The 18,482-nt window shown below is 38.9% G+C and overlaps 1 protein-coding gene across 1 annotated transcript; it reads right to left on the bottom strand.

Moving 5' to 3' along the window:
• Nucleotides 1-3,674: 3,674 nt before the first annotated feature.
• sst2 (somatostatin 2) lies at nt 3,675-4,481 on the bottom strand. The gene is made up of 2 exons (XM_058762221.1): nt 4,279-4,481; nt 3,675-4,143 (listed from the first exon to the last, which is right to left on the bottom strand). Exons 1-2 carry the CDS (start codon nt 4,414-4,416, stop codon nt 3,952-3,954), a joined length of 330 nt encoding a protein of 109 aa, XP_058618204.1. The 5' UTR covers nt 4,417-4,481; the 3' UTR covers nt 3,675-3,951.
• Between the last annotated feature and the right edge of the window lie 14,001 nt (nt 4,482-18,482).

Raw genomic sequence — 18,482 nt, 5'->3', positions numbered from 1 at the left:
CTGTATTACAAGTAACAAACTGATTTCGTACTTTTTCTTACTTTATATTTTTGTTTTAAGTCTTTTATTTATTTTTTATCACCTGTTCCACCACAAAAGCTCTGCATCACATGTACAGAAATCAAGAATCAGAAAAGTGCTGTGATAGCTCTGTTTGAAATTACAATAATTAAAATAAACTACAACTTAAGATTTAAAAGATGTTTTATTGATGTCAGTATTCACTGAAAGCCTTTGATGGCAGCATTCCTTCATCAGTCACTCTGCACAGTATAAACACACGCCTCATATGTCCCTTTAACATCCAGACAAGATTCAGTCACCTCTGTGATTTATCTGATCAATTCTACATTTACATGTTGAGCAGTGGGGATTTCTTTAAGACTGCAAGGGAAGCTCAGCTTCCCCTATAATGTAAAAAAATTAATGGTCAAATATGTACTATTGTGTTAACATTTTATTGACTAAAAATGCGTTAGAACACGTTCATCTCGAAGACGAGTTCGTTCAGAATCAGCTTCATACAGCAGGTCGGACTCGATTTCCTTCTCATACATTCCCGTAGCTTCAGTGTATTTCTCTGTTGAAGCCGAGCGTCCATTGACTTCAATGGGGCTGCTTTGAACAGTTTTTTTCAGGGCTTCGAAACTAGACGGTCATTGGATAAATGCTGCGATTATGTCCCGCCCCCGGACGCTCAGCGTCTCTGGAGGTGAATGGAGGAGTGGGCTGGCCTGGACGCTGGGCTTCTGCGTGATGATTGGAGGGTCTGTATCTCCTTTTGATTGACAGCGATTTTGTCCTATAAAACGTCGCTGACGCTGAAGCTATTCGAGCTCAGTCTCATAGCGGCTTTGCACTTGGTTCTTCATTATATATATATATATATTATTCATTTATAATGTTATGTTTTAATATACATGCTGCTAACTCGGAAATTTCAAGATATGCGAGTAAAAAATGCTCCTGACACTTAGGCAATACGACACGAGCAAGAGTGCTGTTTTTGTTTAGTTTGTGTTCGAATCCAAATCCGCCATGATTTAGGCGAATTACTGATTCACTGAGCCATTCATAAAAACAGTCATTTGATTCGTTCCTGAAGGATTCAGCTGTTTTGAAAGAATCGTTTGAATGACTCAGTGATTCAATCACGAACTTCTGCCACCTGCTGGCCGTTTTTATGTTTCCCGTCTAAAAGTAGGTATATTACATTATTTTCCAACATCTTTCTATATTCAGAATTTAGTATTTAAAACATTAATCTCATAACATTATTTATGCAATTATAAATACGGTCTAAATGAATAAATGCCACATCTAAATGTCACTTCATGCAGCTTCTGTGCAGTGCTAAGATGAGTTGTGTTTAGATAATTTCATGGATAACAATAGCCAGTCATTCATTCACATTAAGTATTCAGAGAATAATATTGTCTGTTTTCACTTACATCTATTTATTTATTAAATTTTGATTCATTTTGTAGAATTGAATTATAAATTAAGCTGGTATAGTATCGTAAGACATTTTTATGGTATGGTACCTATTATAAACCACATTCCTTGTTTCAGTTTAACCTAATTCCCACATTTCCTCCGTCGAGTTTAATATCTTTTTTTTAGATTGTTTGTTCATTCATTCATTCATACAGTAGGCTAGGCTAGCGTCACTGGAAAAGACACCTAGTTGGTACGACAGGGTCACAGAGCATTTTCTTGAAAAGGAACATAGGGCAGGATTTACGTAAATAAATGGACAATTTTTATGATGTAGGCCGAAAATGAGCTTCCCCTCTTTGAAAGACCAGCAGCCACCACTGATGTTGAGGTACTGTAGCTGCTGATGTGTTAACTCGCTTTTTATCCAACACAAATGTTCCTCAATTTATCAACAGTACTAAAGGACAAATGAAATAGATAACTTATGTTTAGTTACTCCATGTAGATTTGTTTATTTACATTACTTACAATCATCTAAAGCAGTGTTGACAACAGTGAATTCTACATAACAGCACACATACATCACTCACTCAGATGTCTGTTCATGTTGTGATGTGCTCATCTGTTCTTTTAGAAAATTTTCCTGTCTCATATTAAATAGACATTTAGTAATCGTCTTTAAGATGTATATGGTTTATGTAAATACACTTTGGAGATGTGCGTGTGTTTACTGGAGCTCCCCTGTTAGCTATAAGACATGTTTTTACAGCAAAATCACAAATATATTGTAACGTTACTGTCTAGCGTCTTTACACCTTAAGCATCAATTTACTATACAGCAACAATTTACTATACAGCAGCTCTACAAATGTGATTTTAACACAGGGAACTGTGGTTTTGATTTATAATACTCACATTTGTAAACACCCTCGTCGCTGTTCTCCATCACGTTCGATGATGACGTATCCTCTTCTCCCGTGACCTCCTGGGATAGAAAAGTATCCATGTTTCTAACCTTACAAATGTGACCCATACCTTCGTCCTCAAAGATGTTATTTTTTATTATGAAAATCCAAAGCTACCTGTTGAATATGTTGTTAATTTTCTTATATTGAATGCAAAATTCTTCATTCATAAGCAAAAGTGGCTTAAATCTCCTTTGTCTTTCCCCCTCTTTCTTTCTGAATTTGATTCTCTTGTTTCATCTCTAAGACTGACAAATAACAAAAAGAGTGCCAAATTTTTGATGCACTATGACAGCTTTTCTAAAATGATGTAATTTTATTTTTGCACTTTTCTGTATAGATAATTCCATAATTTCATGTACGCAAATCCAGAATATTCGTTTTTTGTCTTTATTTTTATGTTTGTTCTTTGTAGGAATATATTCATGTCTGGTTTCCCTGTTCTTGTATATTTCTACAATTTTTGCAATAAAAAAAAAAAAGATAGAAAAATATCCATTGATGAACACTCAAGAATCTGGGCTGAAGCAGTAGGACATCCGGGAACTTCTCGTCTACTCTTTTGATGAATACTGAGGTTTCGGACATACTTATTCGCTCAACTACTGCTTTTCCCCTACTATATAGTAGATAAGTAGGCATATTCTGACGCACTTTAAGTAGATGCACGTCTGAATCTCGCGAGAATTAGTACGTCACCCAGGTAATTCTTGCCTACTCTTTTATGAATACTGAGGTTTCAGACATACTTAATCGCTTGCCTACTGCTTTCCCCCTACTATATAGTAGAGAAGGCGGTTTTGGACGCAGCCTGTGTGTGTTATGCCCCCTTTAAGCTTCCTGTCCTCCATTTTTATTTTCTTTGAAAACCTACTTTTTCAAATTCCTGTTAGACTGTTTGTCCATTTGTCACCAAATTCAACTCAGATCAATGATGTTTCATGCTGTAGCTATATTTATTTATTTCTGTGTAGCATACACAAGGAAGCTTCTTATTTGTACAGTATTGTTTAAGGTGAGATGGGAGCATATGAGTTTAGTTTTTTAAAGAATGTCTGCTTTTGTCTGTAGAAGCAATTTCTCTAAATGAAAAGTTTAGTTTGTTTTGTTTTTTGTTTGTTTTTGTTTTTTTGTGTGTTTGATGTGTTTCAATGCATAATTACGCTTCTTTCTTTTTTTTTCTTTTTTTCTAACAGAATCTATATTTGAGCTTTTTACTGCTGATACAAAGTGCTGTTAAATTTGTTTCAGAACTTATTTGTTATATCTAATATTATAAGCCCAGCAGCACACAAAATAACACTGGCCAGCATTTTGTGCTGTATTCAGTTTATTGCAAGCAGTCAATGCTTTAGAGCAAGATAGATAAGAGATAAGAGATCGGGGGAACACTCTTAACAGATAATGGCTACAATTACTCAGGCTCACTTCAAAGACAGAGACTGTCATATGATGAGTGTAAATTCAGGAAAGGGAACAAGTATATTATTGGCAGCATGTTGATTGTGGCGTAGGCCTCTGGTTTGGACCTTTTGGTTGCCTGTGGTTAGCATGCCGTTCTGGATTTCCAGAAGTAGTTCTTGCAGCCTGGTTTTCGCTCACTGTCTCCACTGTCTCTCCTCATTAGGTCCAATCCACTCTGTAGAATCCCCAGAGATGGGCTGTCAGACTGGATAGCTGTTGGGTCTGAGTTACTGAGCAACCACTGGAACTCTGGAAAGGAGTATCTCTCTGGCATCTGTTAATTCAATTAAATCAGTTTTTCAGGTTAGAAAGAAAAGTGAAGACTTAAAACAACAATATATGCTCCAAAGATGGTGCATTACTGCTATTCAAGTGCAATGAGGTTTAGAGTGTTAGTTTAAAATCTTACCTCTTCATCAGCAGGAGTGCCATGAGATGCCTGTAGTGCAGAGTTCAAAACCATATGAGATCGGCCGCATGATATGATGCTTGCAGTCATGGCCAAACAGAACAGGGAGACAGTGAGGTGAAGTTGGGATGAGGCCATCACTGCTGTCTTAAAGAATGTGGCTTCTCTCACCTTGGTTCAAGCCTCTCAGCTGCACTGTACTCTCTAAATGTGTCTTCTTCCTTATCCAGACTGTGTTTTATACTGGTACCTTCTCTAACATAATGGTACCTTCGCTAACAAATTAAAAATTAACAAGTTTTGCTGGTTACAGCTGGTATCTGCTGGTCAGATGTAACTTTAAATACAGCTACATGTTATTTTCCATCTTCAGCTAATTGGTGTTTTCCTGCTGTCTAAATAAACGCAGAGTGCATCCACATGAAGCAGGACCCCCAATAAACTCCTAATTAGCCCCCATTAAATTGATCTGTTGACAGAGTAGCTTTGCTACCAATGTTTCTGGGTCATAAATTCTTAAATTCTTGTTAGCCATCACTGGCAAAGGGCTGTTACCATGAAACAGGTAAACTTTTCCTTGAACAGTTTGTTATTGCCTACATCTTTCTGCACACACACACACACACACACATATATACATATATATATATATATATATATATATATATATATATAATATATATATGTGTGTGTGTGTGTGTGTGTGTGGATAGATAGATAGATAGACAAACAGACAGACAGACAGATAGATAGATAGATAGATAGATAGATAGATAGATAGATAGATAGATAGATATACACACTAGTCAAAGTTAGGGATATTCGACTTTCAGGTGAAATTTATGGAAAATGTTAAAAGTTCATGGTACAATGATATTATATCATGAAAGTATGGCATTTAAGTAGAAATGGTAATTTCTTAATCTCAGACAATTTATTGAAACAAAAGCTAACAACAGTGGTGGGTATACCACAACAAAAAATGTCAATGTCTCAATGGCACGATGTCTCATGCTGTTCACAAGTCCACTTATTGTCTATTGAGACGTGGCATTCCACTCCTCTTGAAGAGCTGGCCTCAGTTTACTGAGGTTCTGGGGTGCAGGATTATGCCCCTCTACACGATGAATCAGCTGATCCCATAGGTTTTCTATGGGATTCAGGTCTGGAGAAAGTGCAGGCCACTCTGTTTGAGGTACCCCAGCTTCCAGCAGCCTTTCCCTGATGATGCAACCTTGATAGATGGGGCATTGTCATCCATGAAGATGAAATCAGGCCTTTGTTGCTCATGCAGAGGCACAATGACTGGATTAATGGTGTTATTCAGGTAATATTGGCTTGTCACAGTACCATTCACAAGGTGTAGAGTAGTTCTGTATTGACTAGACACACCTGCCCAGACCACCTCCAAAGGCTCGTCTGGTGCCAACAGTGGCTGATGCATAGCGTTCTCCTTGACGTCACCAACAGCATTGGCTGCCATCATTCCTGCTTAATGTGAATCGACTTTCATCAGAGAACAGCACTGGTTCCTCGTCCAGTGTAAATGCTCCCTGGTCCATGCAATACGATGACGCCTGTGCCTTGTGGTGTGGTCAGGTACCCTTGCAGGTCGTCTAGCATGCAGACCATGCTGATGTAAGCGGTGTCGAATGTTCTGACGTTACACTCGGGTCCCTCTGTTTACACTTGGTGTTAAGATGCGTTTTGGTCGATTCGATCACAAGTGGACAATGGAGATACATACCCGTTTACACCTGGCGTTTTAATCCGTCCCTTCTGTCCACTTTCGACCACTTCTAACCAGATTACCCCCCACCCATTGTTCTAAACATGTCAAGAGGAGGGTAAATGGGTGGATCCCTCTGTCGGCATCAAAACACAAGCGGGAGGGCTAAAGTTATCGCATACTAATATTACATCTGCTTGTACTTACTGCTGTTGTTTCTTTTTTATGTTATCAGAAAATAATACTTCTGATTCGGCCCGTTAAAGTTTAAATCCCGTCTGATAAGCACACGTATTAGGTCAGTAGGCGGAGAGTAGGCGGTCTTTTGTGACTGCTCGAACGCATTTGACAAGAGGCATCATGCCCATTCAAAATGATTTTGAATGATTTTGATTTCTGAGCCAAGTGGATTTTGAATGCAGCTTCCAAAAGACAGAAAATAGCCAAATAATATTTTTTATATTAGATACAATCACACCGGTGTGATTAGATCGTTCAGTGCGGCACAGCATCAGCTGCTAAATTCAAATCTGCGTTCACGCTTTGGCTGTCGCTGAGTAAGAGACAGATGCGTTTTTACAGCGCTGCAATCACACATGATTCTGTTACGCTTATGAATGCAATGGCCAATCAGAGACGTTCAGATGAGTCATCGCTGAAACTCTGTGTTTTGTTCACTTGCTCGCTGACTGAATTATCTGGCGAATTTTCTCATCAGACACAACAAAGTGCAGATGTGCGTTCAAATGTAAGATATTAATTTCACAGTGTAAATAGCTTCAGTGATTTTAATGGGAGTTTTTGAGAGTGCCTGAACTTGGCTAGAATGAATGAAAATGTTCTTTGCTAATGTTTTTTGCGGAAAAAAATAATCCTACATCAATAAACAAAACAAAAAAAAAACTTGTTGATATCACTTTCGAGTCCATGAGTTTGCTTAGCAATGGTATGAGAGGAGTACAGCTTTCACTCTCAATAAAAAAAAAAAACACAACTAGCTAATCAGAATTTTTTTCTCTTATAAATGTTATGAACCCAGTATGGGTCATATTTGTTGGTTGTTTGTTTTCTCTTCTGTTTGTTTTGCAGGATGGAGTTAGGGTGAGTGATGTCATTATTGGCTGAGGACTTACACCTGTGTTGGAGCTGATGCCGGCAGATTTAAGCAGTTCCCTTCAGTTGCGATGTGATCGTCCTCCGTCCTTGTGCTGTTTTTCTTCTATTTTCCTAATTTAATCCTGCTTTAACGAGTTCGTTTGCCCATATAATCATTGGGAAATAGAGTAAACTTATTTGGCTTGCTGTCCACTGATGGGTGGCTCGATGAAGCAGTTTCAACTCGAGCTCTGATAAACCCCCCAGGGACATGGTATAAGGTGATTACAAAGGGCAAGGTACCTAAGAAGAAGGTGGAGATTGGGGAGGTGGAGGGATGCTAGAGCAGCTGAGACTGGAGAGAGGTAAGCAGCTGCTTATATACTCCGGCTGTTGATTGAAAGATTAGATGGGCTCGCTCCTCCCTAACTTACGTTTAGGAACTTCATTTAATAAATGTTATTCCTTTTTTTTATTATGATCCAACATCATAATTTGCGAGTTGCGAGTCTTGCAAACCGGCCGTGACAAATGGGGGCTCATCCTTTAATTCTTGAAAAATCCTGTTGTTTTTCCACATGATTTAGAAGCGTTTTGTTTTGTTTGCGTTGGGTTATTTTGTAAGGAAATTCGGCATGTTGATTTACAGAAGGTAAAACCGGAAGAGCAATTGTTTTTTGTAGCGCTATGGTTTGGGGTGTTTTGTGCATCATTTTGAAGGAAATACATGTTGGATTTGTTTGTTTCAACAATGGAATGCGATGAATTGCTGGTGTCTGTAGTTTGGCTGTATCTCTGTAGGAGGTAAAGTGATTTTGCAAATTCTATTGTAGGAGGAATTTTACGATTGGTGTTCTCTTGTTAGGGGTAGCTGCCCGTTCCCTTTTGGAACGAGTGGTATAATGTAATTTTTTTTTTTTTTTTTTTTTTTGTGTGTGTGTATGTGTGGTGATCGTGAGTAGAGCAGTTGTCTCGGGAGCATATCCGTGGTATGAGTGAGTCGCCAGCGTGCTGGTTGCTTTATTTGTACCAGCGGGAGTTGGTGCTTAAATACCCCTCACCAGTAACCACACGAAGATTAGGGATGAGTTAGTTAGTTTTTTTTATATATAGATAGGGAAAGGGAACTGGTTATTCCTCCTGCTGGGGTTTGTAAAACACACCTTCTATTTGTAACGTACATTTAAGGTGGAAGCATGTCTAATCTAGTCATCTAGTCGTCTAATCTAAGATTGTATTAGTTCTCCTTCTGAGGCTTTGCTTGATTCGTGTACAAAAGATCAATTATTTAAAATTGCGGATCATTATGGAATTGAAATTGGAGATAGGAGGGTAAAGTATAGTACAGTTAGAGAAACACTTAAAACGAAACCGATAGAAGAGTCTATATTGTTTGAAATGCCAGGTACTGGCGGTCAATTTAAACCGCAGGTTAGCTCTTTAACTTTTCAGCAACAGGAACGGTTATTGTTGTTACAGATTGAGCAGGAGTGTGTGATATTGGAAGTAGAGTGTGAAAAAACAAGACATGAACAAACCAATATTGAGCTACAGAAATACCGTTTAGATATAATAAGAGAAGGTGGACTAAATAGCGGCTCAGTTGATGCTTTGCATGGTGCTTCTCAAACGTTTGACACTGCTGGTAATTTGCGCTTAGTTCCTAAATTTAATGAGCGAGATCCAGATACCTTTTTTATATTGTTTGAGCAGATAGCGGAGGCAAGAGGTTGGCCTAGTAAAGAACGTACACTGCTTTTACAAAACGTGCTCACTGGCATGGCTCAAGAAGTTTATTCTGTGCTTTCACTTTCAGACTGTGAAGATTGTTATTGTTAAAGCTGCAGTCTTAAAAGCGTAAGAGTTAATACCGGAAGTATACCGACAGAAATTTAGAATGTTGTCCAGGGGAGTTAAAAGAGGCTCATGTTGAGTTTGCTAGAGAGCTCACTGCTGCATTTAACCATTGGTTACCTCCGGTACCCTGCGGCCTATTCCCTCCGTACGATCACTGCGAAATCAGTAGTGAAAGCTCTGACTCAGTTCATTTCTGTTTTTGGCATTCCAAAGATTGTGCAGAGAGACCAGGGTTCTAATTTTACCTCTCACTTGTTTTCTCAGGTCTTGAAGCTGCTGCACATTAAGCACAATAAAGCTAGTGCTTATCACGCCCAAAGCCAGGGGGCTTTGCAGCGTTTCCATCAGACGCTTAAGTCTTTACTGCGTGCGTATTGTATGGAGATGGAGGGTGATTGGGCGCAGGGATTGCCGTGGTTGATGTTGTCAGCGTGTGAGGTATGTCAGGAAAGTACGGGGTTCAGTCCCAATGATTTGGTGTTTGGGCACACTGTTCGGGGCACACTGGCTGTGCACCGCGATAACTGGACTGAAAGTACACCACCTAAAAACTTGATAAGTTATGTAAATGAAATACACATAAACACGAGATGCGCATAATAGTATCAGAGTCACAGCCCTGATGAATGAAGAAGTGTGACAAAAAGCTGTGCAGTGGTCAAAGATGTCCATCTAGCACATACTGTATTTACATAGTAAAACTAATTAAAAAGCAGCGGAGCTTTGAAACAGCCCAGAGTAATCATGTCATCCATAAGAACAATATGACTGCCAGAACAAATTTACCGGGATTTTTGAAAAAAGTCCTATTCACACATGATCTCTTAATGGTAACTTACCAGTAATTTACCAGTAAAGACTGTATCTGTGAAAGGGGCTAAACTCTTCATCTGTGCGAATTGCTTAACGTTCATCTGAGAAAACAGTGTGCATTATCTCACCAGATTTGTAACGTAAATCATTAAACCTTTTCCAACACAGTAGAATACATCAACCTGTTTCTAAATATGCCATTAATTGTACATCGTGATTTCAAAATAAAAGTTTCTGAGTCTGCATGTGGCGAAATATTAAATATTATTAAATAAATTAAATATTAAATGTTTTATTTGAGCCAATTATTATTGCTTCATCGTTAGTTTATATATAAATATTCATAAAGCCTGGTTTTCATTTAGGCTTGTTTTTGTTACTAAAAAATATCAGATTATTCAATTGTCAAAATAATCAGTAGATTACTTGATTACCAAAATAATCATTAGTTACAGCCCTAGATTAGTTAAAATATTTAAAAATACAACTGCATTGTTTTACTTTTTGTAATTTAATGACCCATTTTGTCATTGAATATATATATATATATATTTTTAATAGTATTACAATATTGTCTCGTTCTAGTGAACCAAGTGTCTGTATTTTGTCTCATCTCGTCAGTTAAGTATGTTGTCACATTCCTAGTGTCGATAAGCGGTGATATAGTGTGGTCGTTTCCACTTATTCTATGAAGAATCACTCTTGAAGTCTTGGGATATTGATGCCAGAAGAGAGACTTTATTATCATCAGAGACAATTAGGCACTGCAGTGAATTCTATCGAATACAGTTTTTCTCTAGGCGTGTTCAATGCATTTCATACATTGCCATTTTACCTTTTTTGGCTGTGTCTCCAGCCTGCCACCCAAAAGCAGACAGGAGACCTTAATTTTATGTTCCGTGAAAGAAAGGGCCCCCTCATATATTTTGTGTCAAAACAGGACATACAGCCTCAGCATATGTTCCCTTCATGCAGGCCTCTACACACAGGCAGATACACGATTATATTAGTAGAATAACTTGATACATAAATGGCTTATATTTACATTGATTATACTTGATTATTTTATATTTTGATTAATAAAACTCTTATAATAGCTTATAATAGTCAATAATACCATAATTTCTCATAATTTTTCAAGTGTATGACATAGCTTTCATTCTTCAGGTCAACCATATATTCATGAAAAAATAAAATAAAAATCAGTTTGAATAAGGAAAGCAATAACTTTTGCCATAGTATCCTATCAAATGTTTAAGTTGCCACAGTCATTGCATGCTTTGCATGTGCTGCCCCCCGCCTGACCCGACCCACCGAAAGTTCAAGCACAGGATTTTTTATTTTTTTTGCTTTAACCCCTGATTACACTATTAGTCTACTTTGCCCATCACCCATTATATATCAAATAACAGTCTATAAAGGTGCAAAATGCATTTACTTACACATGTTTGAGAATTTAGATATTTCCTGATATAGTTAACACATTTGTAATATTTCACGTAAAAAGGAAATAAATAAATATAGCTGCAAGCAGCAATTAAGGGGCCAAGCACTACAGAGGCAAAATGAGATATAAGCATGGCATGGAACATCAGACCAAATGCAACAATGAGTAATAAAAGCAATTTTAGCATGATTGTAATTGAAATGGCTGAAAAATAATAAATACAACCACTAGTAATATGATTAAATGGCTTATCACTTTTGACCAAATGTAATAAAATCATTTTGGTGTGTTCTGTGTGAGATGACAATGGCACACACAAAGTTTGTTGTCATTATGTCAAAGCTTTGCAGAGATATAGCCTCAGAGTCATTTTGGCACCATGCCTAAAATTTGTAGCAACGCTGTACGAAAACGCTGGTTTTCAACATAATTCAAAATGGCGGACAGGAAGTTCGGCTTACTATGGCATAATTGGTATGTATGTTGTCAGCATGACCCAAGGAATATTTTGAGACCAGTTTCATTACAGTAGGCTAATGAAATCAAAAGTTATTATGATTTTTGGAAATTTCATAATTAATGGATGCAGTTTGGCATCTTTCCAGCAAATTCGGTAGATGCGCTAAATGAAAACCGTTTCGTATATCAACATGAAATAACTTTTTGCCAGCTTGGTCTGAAGATGATCCTGAAATTTGGTGAAAATCGGACTGACCGTCTAGGAGGAGTTCAAAAAAGTAGGTTTTCAACATAATTCAAAGTGGCGGACAGGAGGTTCAGCCAATTATGGCACAATTGGTATCAATATTCTCGGGATGATCGAAGGAATCTATCAACATCAGTCTCATTACAATAGGCTAATGTAAGCAAAAGTTATTAGCATTTTTAGAAATTTCATTAAAACTTTTGACCACAAGGTGACACTGCCCCCAAACTTTTTTGTACCATCCGGGCATGGTGCCGAAGACACATACCAAGTTTCATAACGATATGTCAATGCGTTCGTAAAATATAGCATTTTATGACAAAATTCAAAATGGCCAATGCCCAAAATGGCTGACATGGGAAAATTGGTATGGTTCGACTCGGCATGATGCACCGAATCTAAAGAGTGATTTTTGGCCAAACCATTCACAAGTTATAAGCAAAAATAGCCTTTTTTTTGGATCTCCTGACCACTAGGTGGCACAGCGCCGAAACACTGCAGGTAGCTTCAGGTAATGATTGTTATAACACAGCCTATCCAATTGCTCAGAACGACTTGATGATGTAACAGAAACTATGGACTCTCTCTTCTCTAGCACTTTAGATACGGTTGCTCCTTTACGCTTAAGGAAGATTAAGGATAAGAGTCCAACACCGTGGTATAATGAGCACACTCGCGCTCTAAAGAGAGCAGCCCGGAAAATGGAGCGCAGCTGGAGGAAAACAAAACTAGAGGTATTTCGTATAGCTTGGCGGAAAAAGTACCCTACCCTACAGAAAAGCATTAAAAACTGCTAGATCTGATTACTTTTTGTCTCTTCTAGAAGAAAACAAACATAACCCCCGGTATTTATTCAATACAGTGACTAAATTAATGAAAAATAAAGCATCAACAGGTGTTGGCATTTCCCAACAGCACAGCAGTAATGACTTTATGAACTACTTTACTTCCAAGATCGATACTATCAGAGATACAATTGTAACTATGCAGCCGTCAGCTACAGTATCGCATCAGATAGTGCACCATAGATCCCCTGTGGAACAATTCCACTCATTCTCTACTGTAGGAGAGGAAGAATTGTATAAACTTGTTAAATCATCTAAACCAACAACATGTATGTTAGACCCTATTCCATCTAAACTACTAAAAGAGCTGCTTCCAGAAGTCATAGATCCTCTTTTGGCTATTATTAATTCATCATTGTCATTAGGATATGTCCCCAAAACCTTCAAATTGGCTGTTATTAAGCCTCTCATTAAAAAAACACAACTTGACCCGAAAGATCTAGTTAATTGCAGACCGATCTCAAATCTCCCTTTTCTGTCAAAGATGCTAGAAAAGGTAGTATCCCCACAATTATATTCCTTCTTAGAGAAAAATTGTTTCTGTGAGGAATTCCAGTCAGGATTTAGACCGTATCATAGTACTGAGACTGCTCTCATTAGAGTTACAAATGACATGCTTCTATCATCTGATTGTGGTTGTATCTTTTATTAGTTCTACTGGATCTTAGCGCTGCATTCGACACTATCGACTAGAGATGTTCTGATACCCTTTTTCCCTTCCCGATACCGATTCCGATTCCGATACCTAGGCTCAGGGTATCGGCCGATACCGAGTACTGATCCGATACCTGGGTGTGTATCTGGTAATACAGCTGTATGTACTACTAGACCTGTATGAATTGATACAATTATTTTATGGTGTGCTTCACCATATTCTATATATATATATATATAGAGAGAGAGAGAGAGATGAAAAATGAAAATGGCACATCTATTTAAATATCTAAAAGTACACTCTTAACATCAGTCAGTCTATGATAATTATTATGATAATCAAGTATTGTTTAATGATTTAACTTTAGCAATTCGAGTTAAAAATTGGTAACCATGTATGAATACAGTTATTTTAACGTAACTGGTGGTGGTGCTTTTTTGGTCATTCAGTGTTTCTGTAAAATATGGGGGGGAACTATCAATAATACTGATAAGATAATAATCATACTATGAATTCTACTAAGAACAACATAAAACGCACTAAGGATTAACAAGCTGCTGGATTCATGAATATTAATCACGTTGCCTGTGTTCGCTTGAACTGATTTGCTGAAATCAAACCAGGGGCGATAATAGGTGAGCGCCAGCCAATGAGATTGCCGTTTGCGTATTAGCTCTGCCTACTACCGGAGATCCCGGCAGTTCTTAAAAGCTGAAGAATTCCAAAAAGAACTCCGTTATTTTGACAGGAAAATACAACAAAGAATATCGTTTACATACCATGCAGAATTGATGTGCTACATGTAAGACTCTCTCTCGCTCTCTCTCTTTGCATGTGAGGGAAAAAAGCAAAGCGACGGCGAGTCGTGCACTTCACACTAGAGATTACGGTACGTCAAATACAGTGCGCTGCGCATCCATTCAGATGATCTGAAAAATAGCACAGACCACTTGACGGAGAGCAAAACTCTGAAGCGCTCAGTCAGAGTGTTCGGAGAGTGACGATATATCTGTGCTAAACTTATATATAGCCTCCAACTCACACACTGGAGAGTAAAATCTGAGCATTTATTAGCCAGTGGCTAATATTATATACCATTTAGTCGCCCAGGGTGAAGATTTAGTCACATACGTGAGTGATTTACTGGCAATGTGCTAGCACGTTTGTATTTATTCTTCACTGCTCTAAATAGTGGTTGCTTGTGGCAACACAGCACAACTTCCTGTGTTTGCATTCTGAGCAGCGAAGAAGAATTGATTTCCGATTTGCAGCGTTAAGCAAAGCTAGCGCGCATAACTATAGGTCTTGTTTAAGAATGGTATCAGATCGGTACATGGGTTCAAGTAATCGCCGATACCGATGCCAGAATTTTTTGTGGTATCGGTGGAATTTACTAGTATCGGAATCGGAACAACCCTACTATCGACCACAACATTCTTTTGAATAGACTAGAAAACATTGTTGGCATTAGTGGAAGTGCCTTAGCATGGTTCAAATCGTACTTATCTGACCGCCATCAGTTCGTAGCAGTGAATGAAGAAGTATCATATCGATCACAAGTGCAGTATGGAGTACCTCAAGGCTCAGTACTAGGGCCGTTACTTTTCACGCTTTACATGTTACCCTTGGGAGATATTATCAGGAGACATGGTGTTAGCTTTCACTGTTATGCTGATGATAATCAGCTCTATATTTCATCGCGGCCTGGTGAAACACACCAAATTGAGAAACTAACGGAATGCATAGTCGATAGAAAAAAACTGGATGACGAGTAATTTCTTACTGCTAAATTCTGAAAAAAACAGAGGTGTTAATTATCGGACCTAAAAACCCCACGTGTAATAAACTAGAACACTATCTAACACTTGACGGCTGCTCTGTCAATTCTTCTTAATCAGTTAGGAACCTGGGTTTGCTGTTAGATAGCAACCTTTCATTTTAAATCCATGTGTAACGGAGCCGATTAGATGAGAGGCGAGCGGATCCAAGTGCAAGCTTTTATTAATATACATAGTCAAATCACAGGCAGGGTCAAACAACGGCAAACAGGTATGGCAGGGACAAGACAAAGAGTAGTCCTAGGGAAAGCGTGGGTCTTTGATCGGCGAACAATATCCAACAGGGCAAGACAGAGAGATAATCCAGGTACACGAGCAGTAGTCCAAGAGAGGTGCAAACAGAGTCCGAAAGGGAAGGCAAAGGGTAAATCCAGGAAACACTGGCAAGAATTAAAACACTAGACAACACACAAGGCAAGACTATGACAACAAACTGGGCTCCGTAGAGTAGCTATCGCTTGGAGAGTGATAAACGCTATACAAAACTTGGCGAAGAGAAAGTCCATGGTTTATGTAGGGTGTGTGATCAGTGCAATCAGCTGTGTGATCAGTGCAATCAGCTGTGTGTGTCATCAGTGCAATGGCTGATGGGAATTGTAGTGCAAGGTAATGTGAAACAGTCTGTGTAGTGTGAGAGTCAATATTATGGAAGGGTGACCTCTGGTGGCAATCAGACAGAAGGCCACGAACCAGATTCGTGACAGAGCCCCCTCCCAAGGAGCGGCTTCCAGATGCTCCTAGAGCCATACCATCCAGGAGGGTGGTGGAGCTGAGGCAGAACAGGGGGAGGGACGGAGGGCCAGGTCCACATGGAAGTGGAAAGCCCGGGGACTGAGGCGGAGCCGAGCACCAAGGTGGAACAGGAAGCCACGGTAGAACAGATGACCACAAGACCTGAGCAAACGAAGCAGAAGACTGCCACGGTGGAACAGAAGAGCACCAGAGCGAGACAGCCGACCTCCACAGTGGAGCAGACAGAGCAGGAGCCCACCAGTACGGAGCAGACAGGGCAGAAGACCTCCACGGCGGAGCAGACGGAGCAGGAGCCCACCAGTGCGGAGCAGACTGGGCAGAAGACCTCAACGGCGAAGCAGACGGAGCAGGAGCCCACCAGTGCGGAGCAGAAGACCACCAGACCTGAGCAGTAGACCTCCAGGGCGGAGCAGACAGAGCAGGAGCCCACATCAGAGATTGGAGCCTATGAGAAACTGAGACACAAAAACTAGAGAGAGCATATACGGTCTCAAGGACCGGAGCAGGGAACACAAGAAGAAGTCCATCAATATATTCCCTGATGGCAACGGAGAGGGAAAACAGTCCATAATTAAACTCATTGACTGGAACTGGACAGGGAGACAGTTCAAAATCTGGCTCATTGACTGGAACTGGACTGGTAGATTTTTTCAGTGAGGAAAACAATGGCAGACAATTCACAGTCAGGCTCATTCATCGAAACAGGACAGACAAATAAGTCAGGAGTAAACACATTGACTGTTTAGTTTAGTTTAGTTTATTTATTTATAAAGCACATTTAAAACAACAGGAGTTGCAACCAAAGTGCTGTACAACAAATATAAAACAAAGTAAAAACATACCCAATCAAGACAAACAAAGGGACAAATAAAATTGTACACCCTCAAACAATTAAAACAGACAGAATAAAAATGGGTTTTCAAAGCAGATTTAAACAAAGAAAGAGAAGGAGAAGATCTTATGTGGAGGGGAAGACTGTTCCAAAGCCTAGGTGCTGCCACAGCAAAAGCCCGGTCGCCTTTTGTTTTAAAATGTGAACGAGGAACTGAAAGAAGAAATTGACTAGACGACCGAAGAGATCTAGAGGTGGAATGCGGAGAGAGGAGATTACAGATATACTGAGGAGCATAACCATGTAAAGCTTTAAAAACAAAAAGCAAAATCTTAAAATCAACACGAAACTGAACCGGGAGCCAGTGTAAAGAGGCGAGAACCGGGGTGATGTGCTCACATTTTCTGGTGCCAGTCAATAATCTGGCTGCCACATTTTGCATCAATTGCAATCGGTTCAGAGATGATTTAGGGAGACCCAGATAAAGTGAGTTACAGTAATCCAACCTTGAAGTTATAAACGCATGAATTACAGTTTGAAGGTCCTTCATAGAAAGCATCTTCTTGATTCTAGCAATTGATCTTAATTGAAAGAAACTGCTTTTCACAACAGTACTAATCTGCTTATCAAAAGACAGCACAGGATCAAAGACAACACCAAGGTTTCTAACATGATCATGTACATTTAATGACAGAGGGCCAAGCTGCTTGACAATGCCAGTGGACACAGCTGTTGGACCAAAAACCATTATTTCAGTTTTATCATTATTTAACTGTAAAAAATTCAAGTCCATCCATTATTTAATGTCCTGAAGACATGCAAACAGAGTAGACATAGAACAGTTATTGTTTTTAATAGGAAAATAAAGTTGAGTATCATCGGCATAGAGATGATATGATAATTTGTGTTTCTGAAAAATATAACCAAGTGGAAGCATATATAAGGAGAAAAGGAGAGGACCCAGAATAGAGCCCTGTGGAACACCATAGGACATTTTAGCCCGAGATGAGAAATAGTTTCCCAGATTCACAGAAAAAGATCTGTCCTTAAGGTAGGAAGCAAACCAGTTCAGCACAGATCCCTGAAAACCAACTATTTGATCAAGTCTTTGAAGAAGGATGTCATGATCTATTGTATCAAATGCTGCACTTAAATCAAGCATGATTAAGATACAGCAAGAACCAGAGTCAAGGGAAAGAAAAATATCATTAGTAACCTTCACCAGGGCAGATTCAGTACTATGAAATTCTCTAAACACAGACTGAAATCTATCAAAAATATTAAAAGTGCTCAAGTAAGATGAAATCTGTGAATAAACAACTTTTTCCAAAACTTTTGAGATGAAAGATAATTTAGATATGGGTCTATAATTATTCAGATTATGCTGATCAAGATGATGCTTTTTTAACAGTGGTTGGACTATAGCATGTTTAAAAGAGGCTGGTACAATTCCATTTGTTAAGGAGTTGTTGACAATAGCAGTAACAACTGGACTTAAAGCTGGAAAAACCTCTTTGAAAATCTGAGAAGGCAGAACATCGGAGTGACAAAATGAGGGCTTCATACTAAGAACAATATCATAGAGTTGTGAAGGTGACACGGGTTGAAAAAGAGATAGAGAGCTCCGATGAGAA

The sequence above is a fragment of the Onychostoma macrolepis genome, chromosome 02 (genome assembly GCF_012432095.1).
Source record: "Onychostoma macrolepis isolate SWU-2019 chromosome 02, ASM1243209v1, whole genome shotgun sequence".
In the NCBI taxonomy this organism is placed as follows: domain Eukaryota; kingdom Metazoa; phylum Chordata; class Actinopteri; order Cypriniformes; family Cyprinidae; genus Onychostoma; species Onychostoma macrolepis.
The sequence above is the reverse complement of the archived record's forward strand: the minus strand, read 5'-3'. Positions and strand labels throughout refer to the sequence as shown.

Coding starts and splice junctions, on each gene's coding strand:
- sst2 (XM_058762221.1), bottom strand. CDS start 4,416: ATGGCCTCATCCCAACTTCACCTCACTGTCTCCCTGTTCTGTTTGGCC. Junction 4,144..4,278: donor GCACTCCTGCTGATGAAGAG/GTAAGATTTTAA, acceptor TTGAATTAACAG/ATGCCAGAGAGATACTCCTT.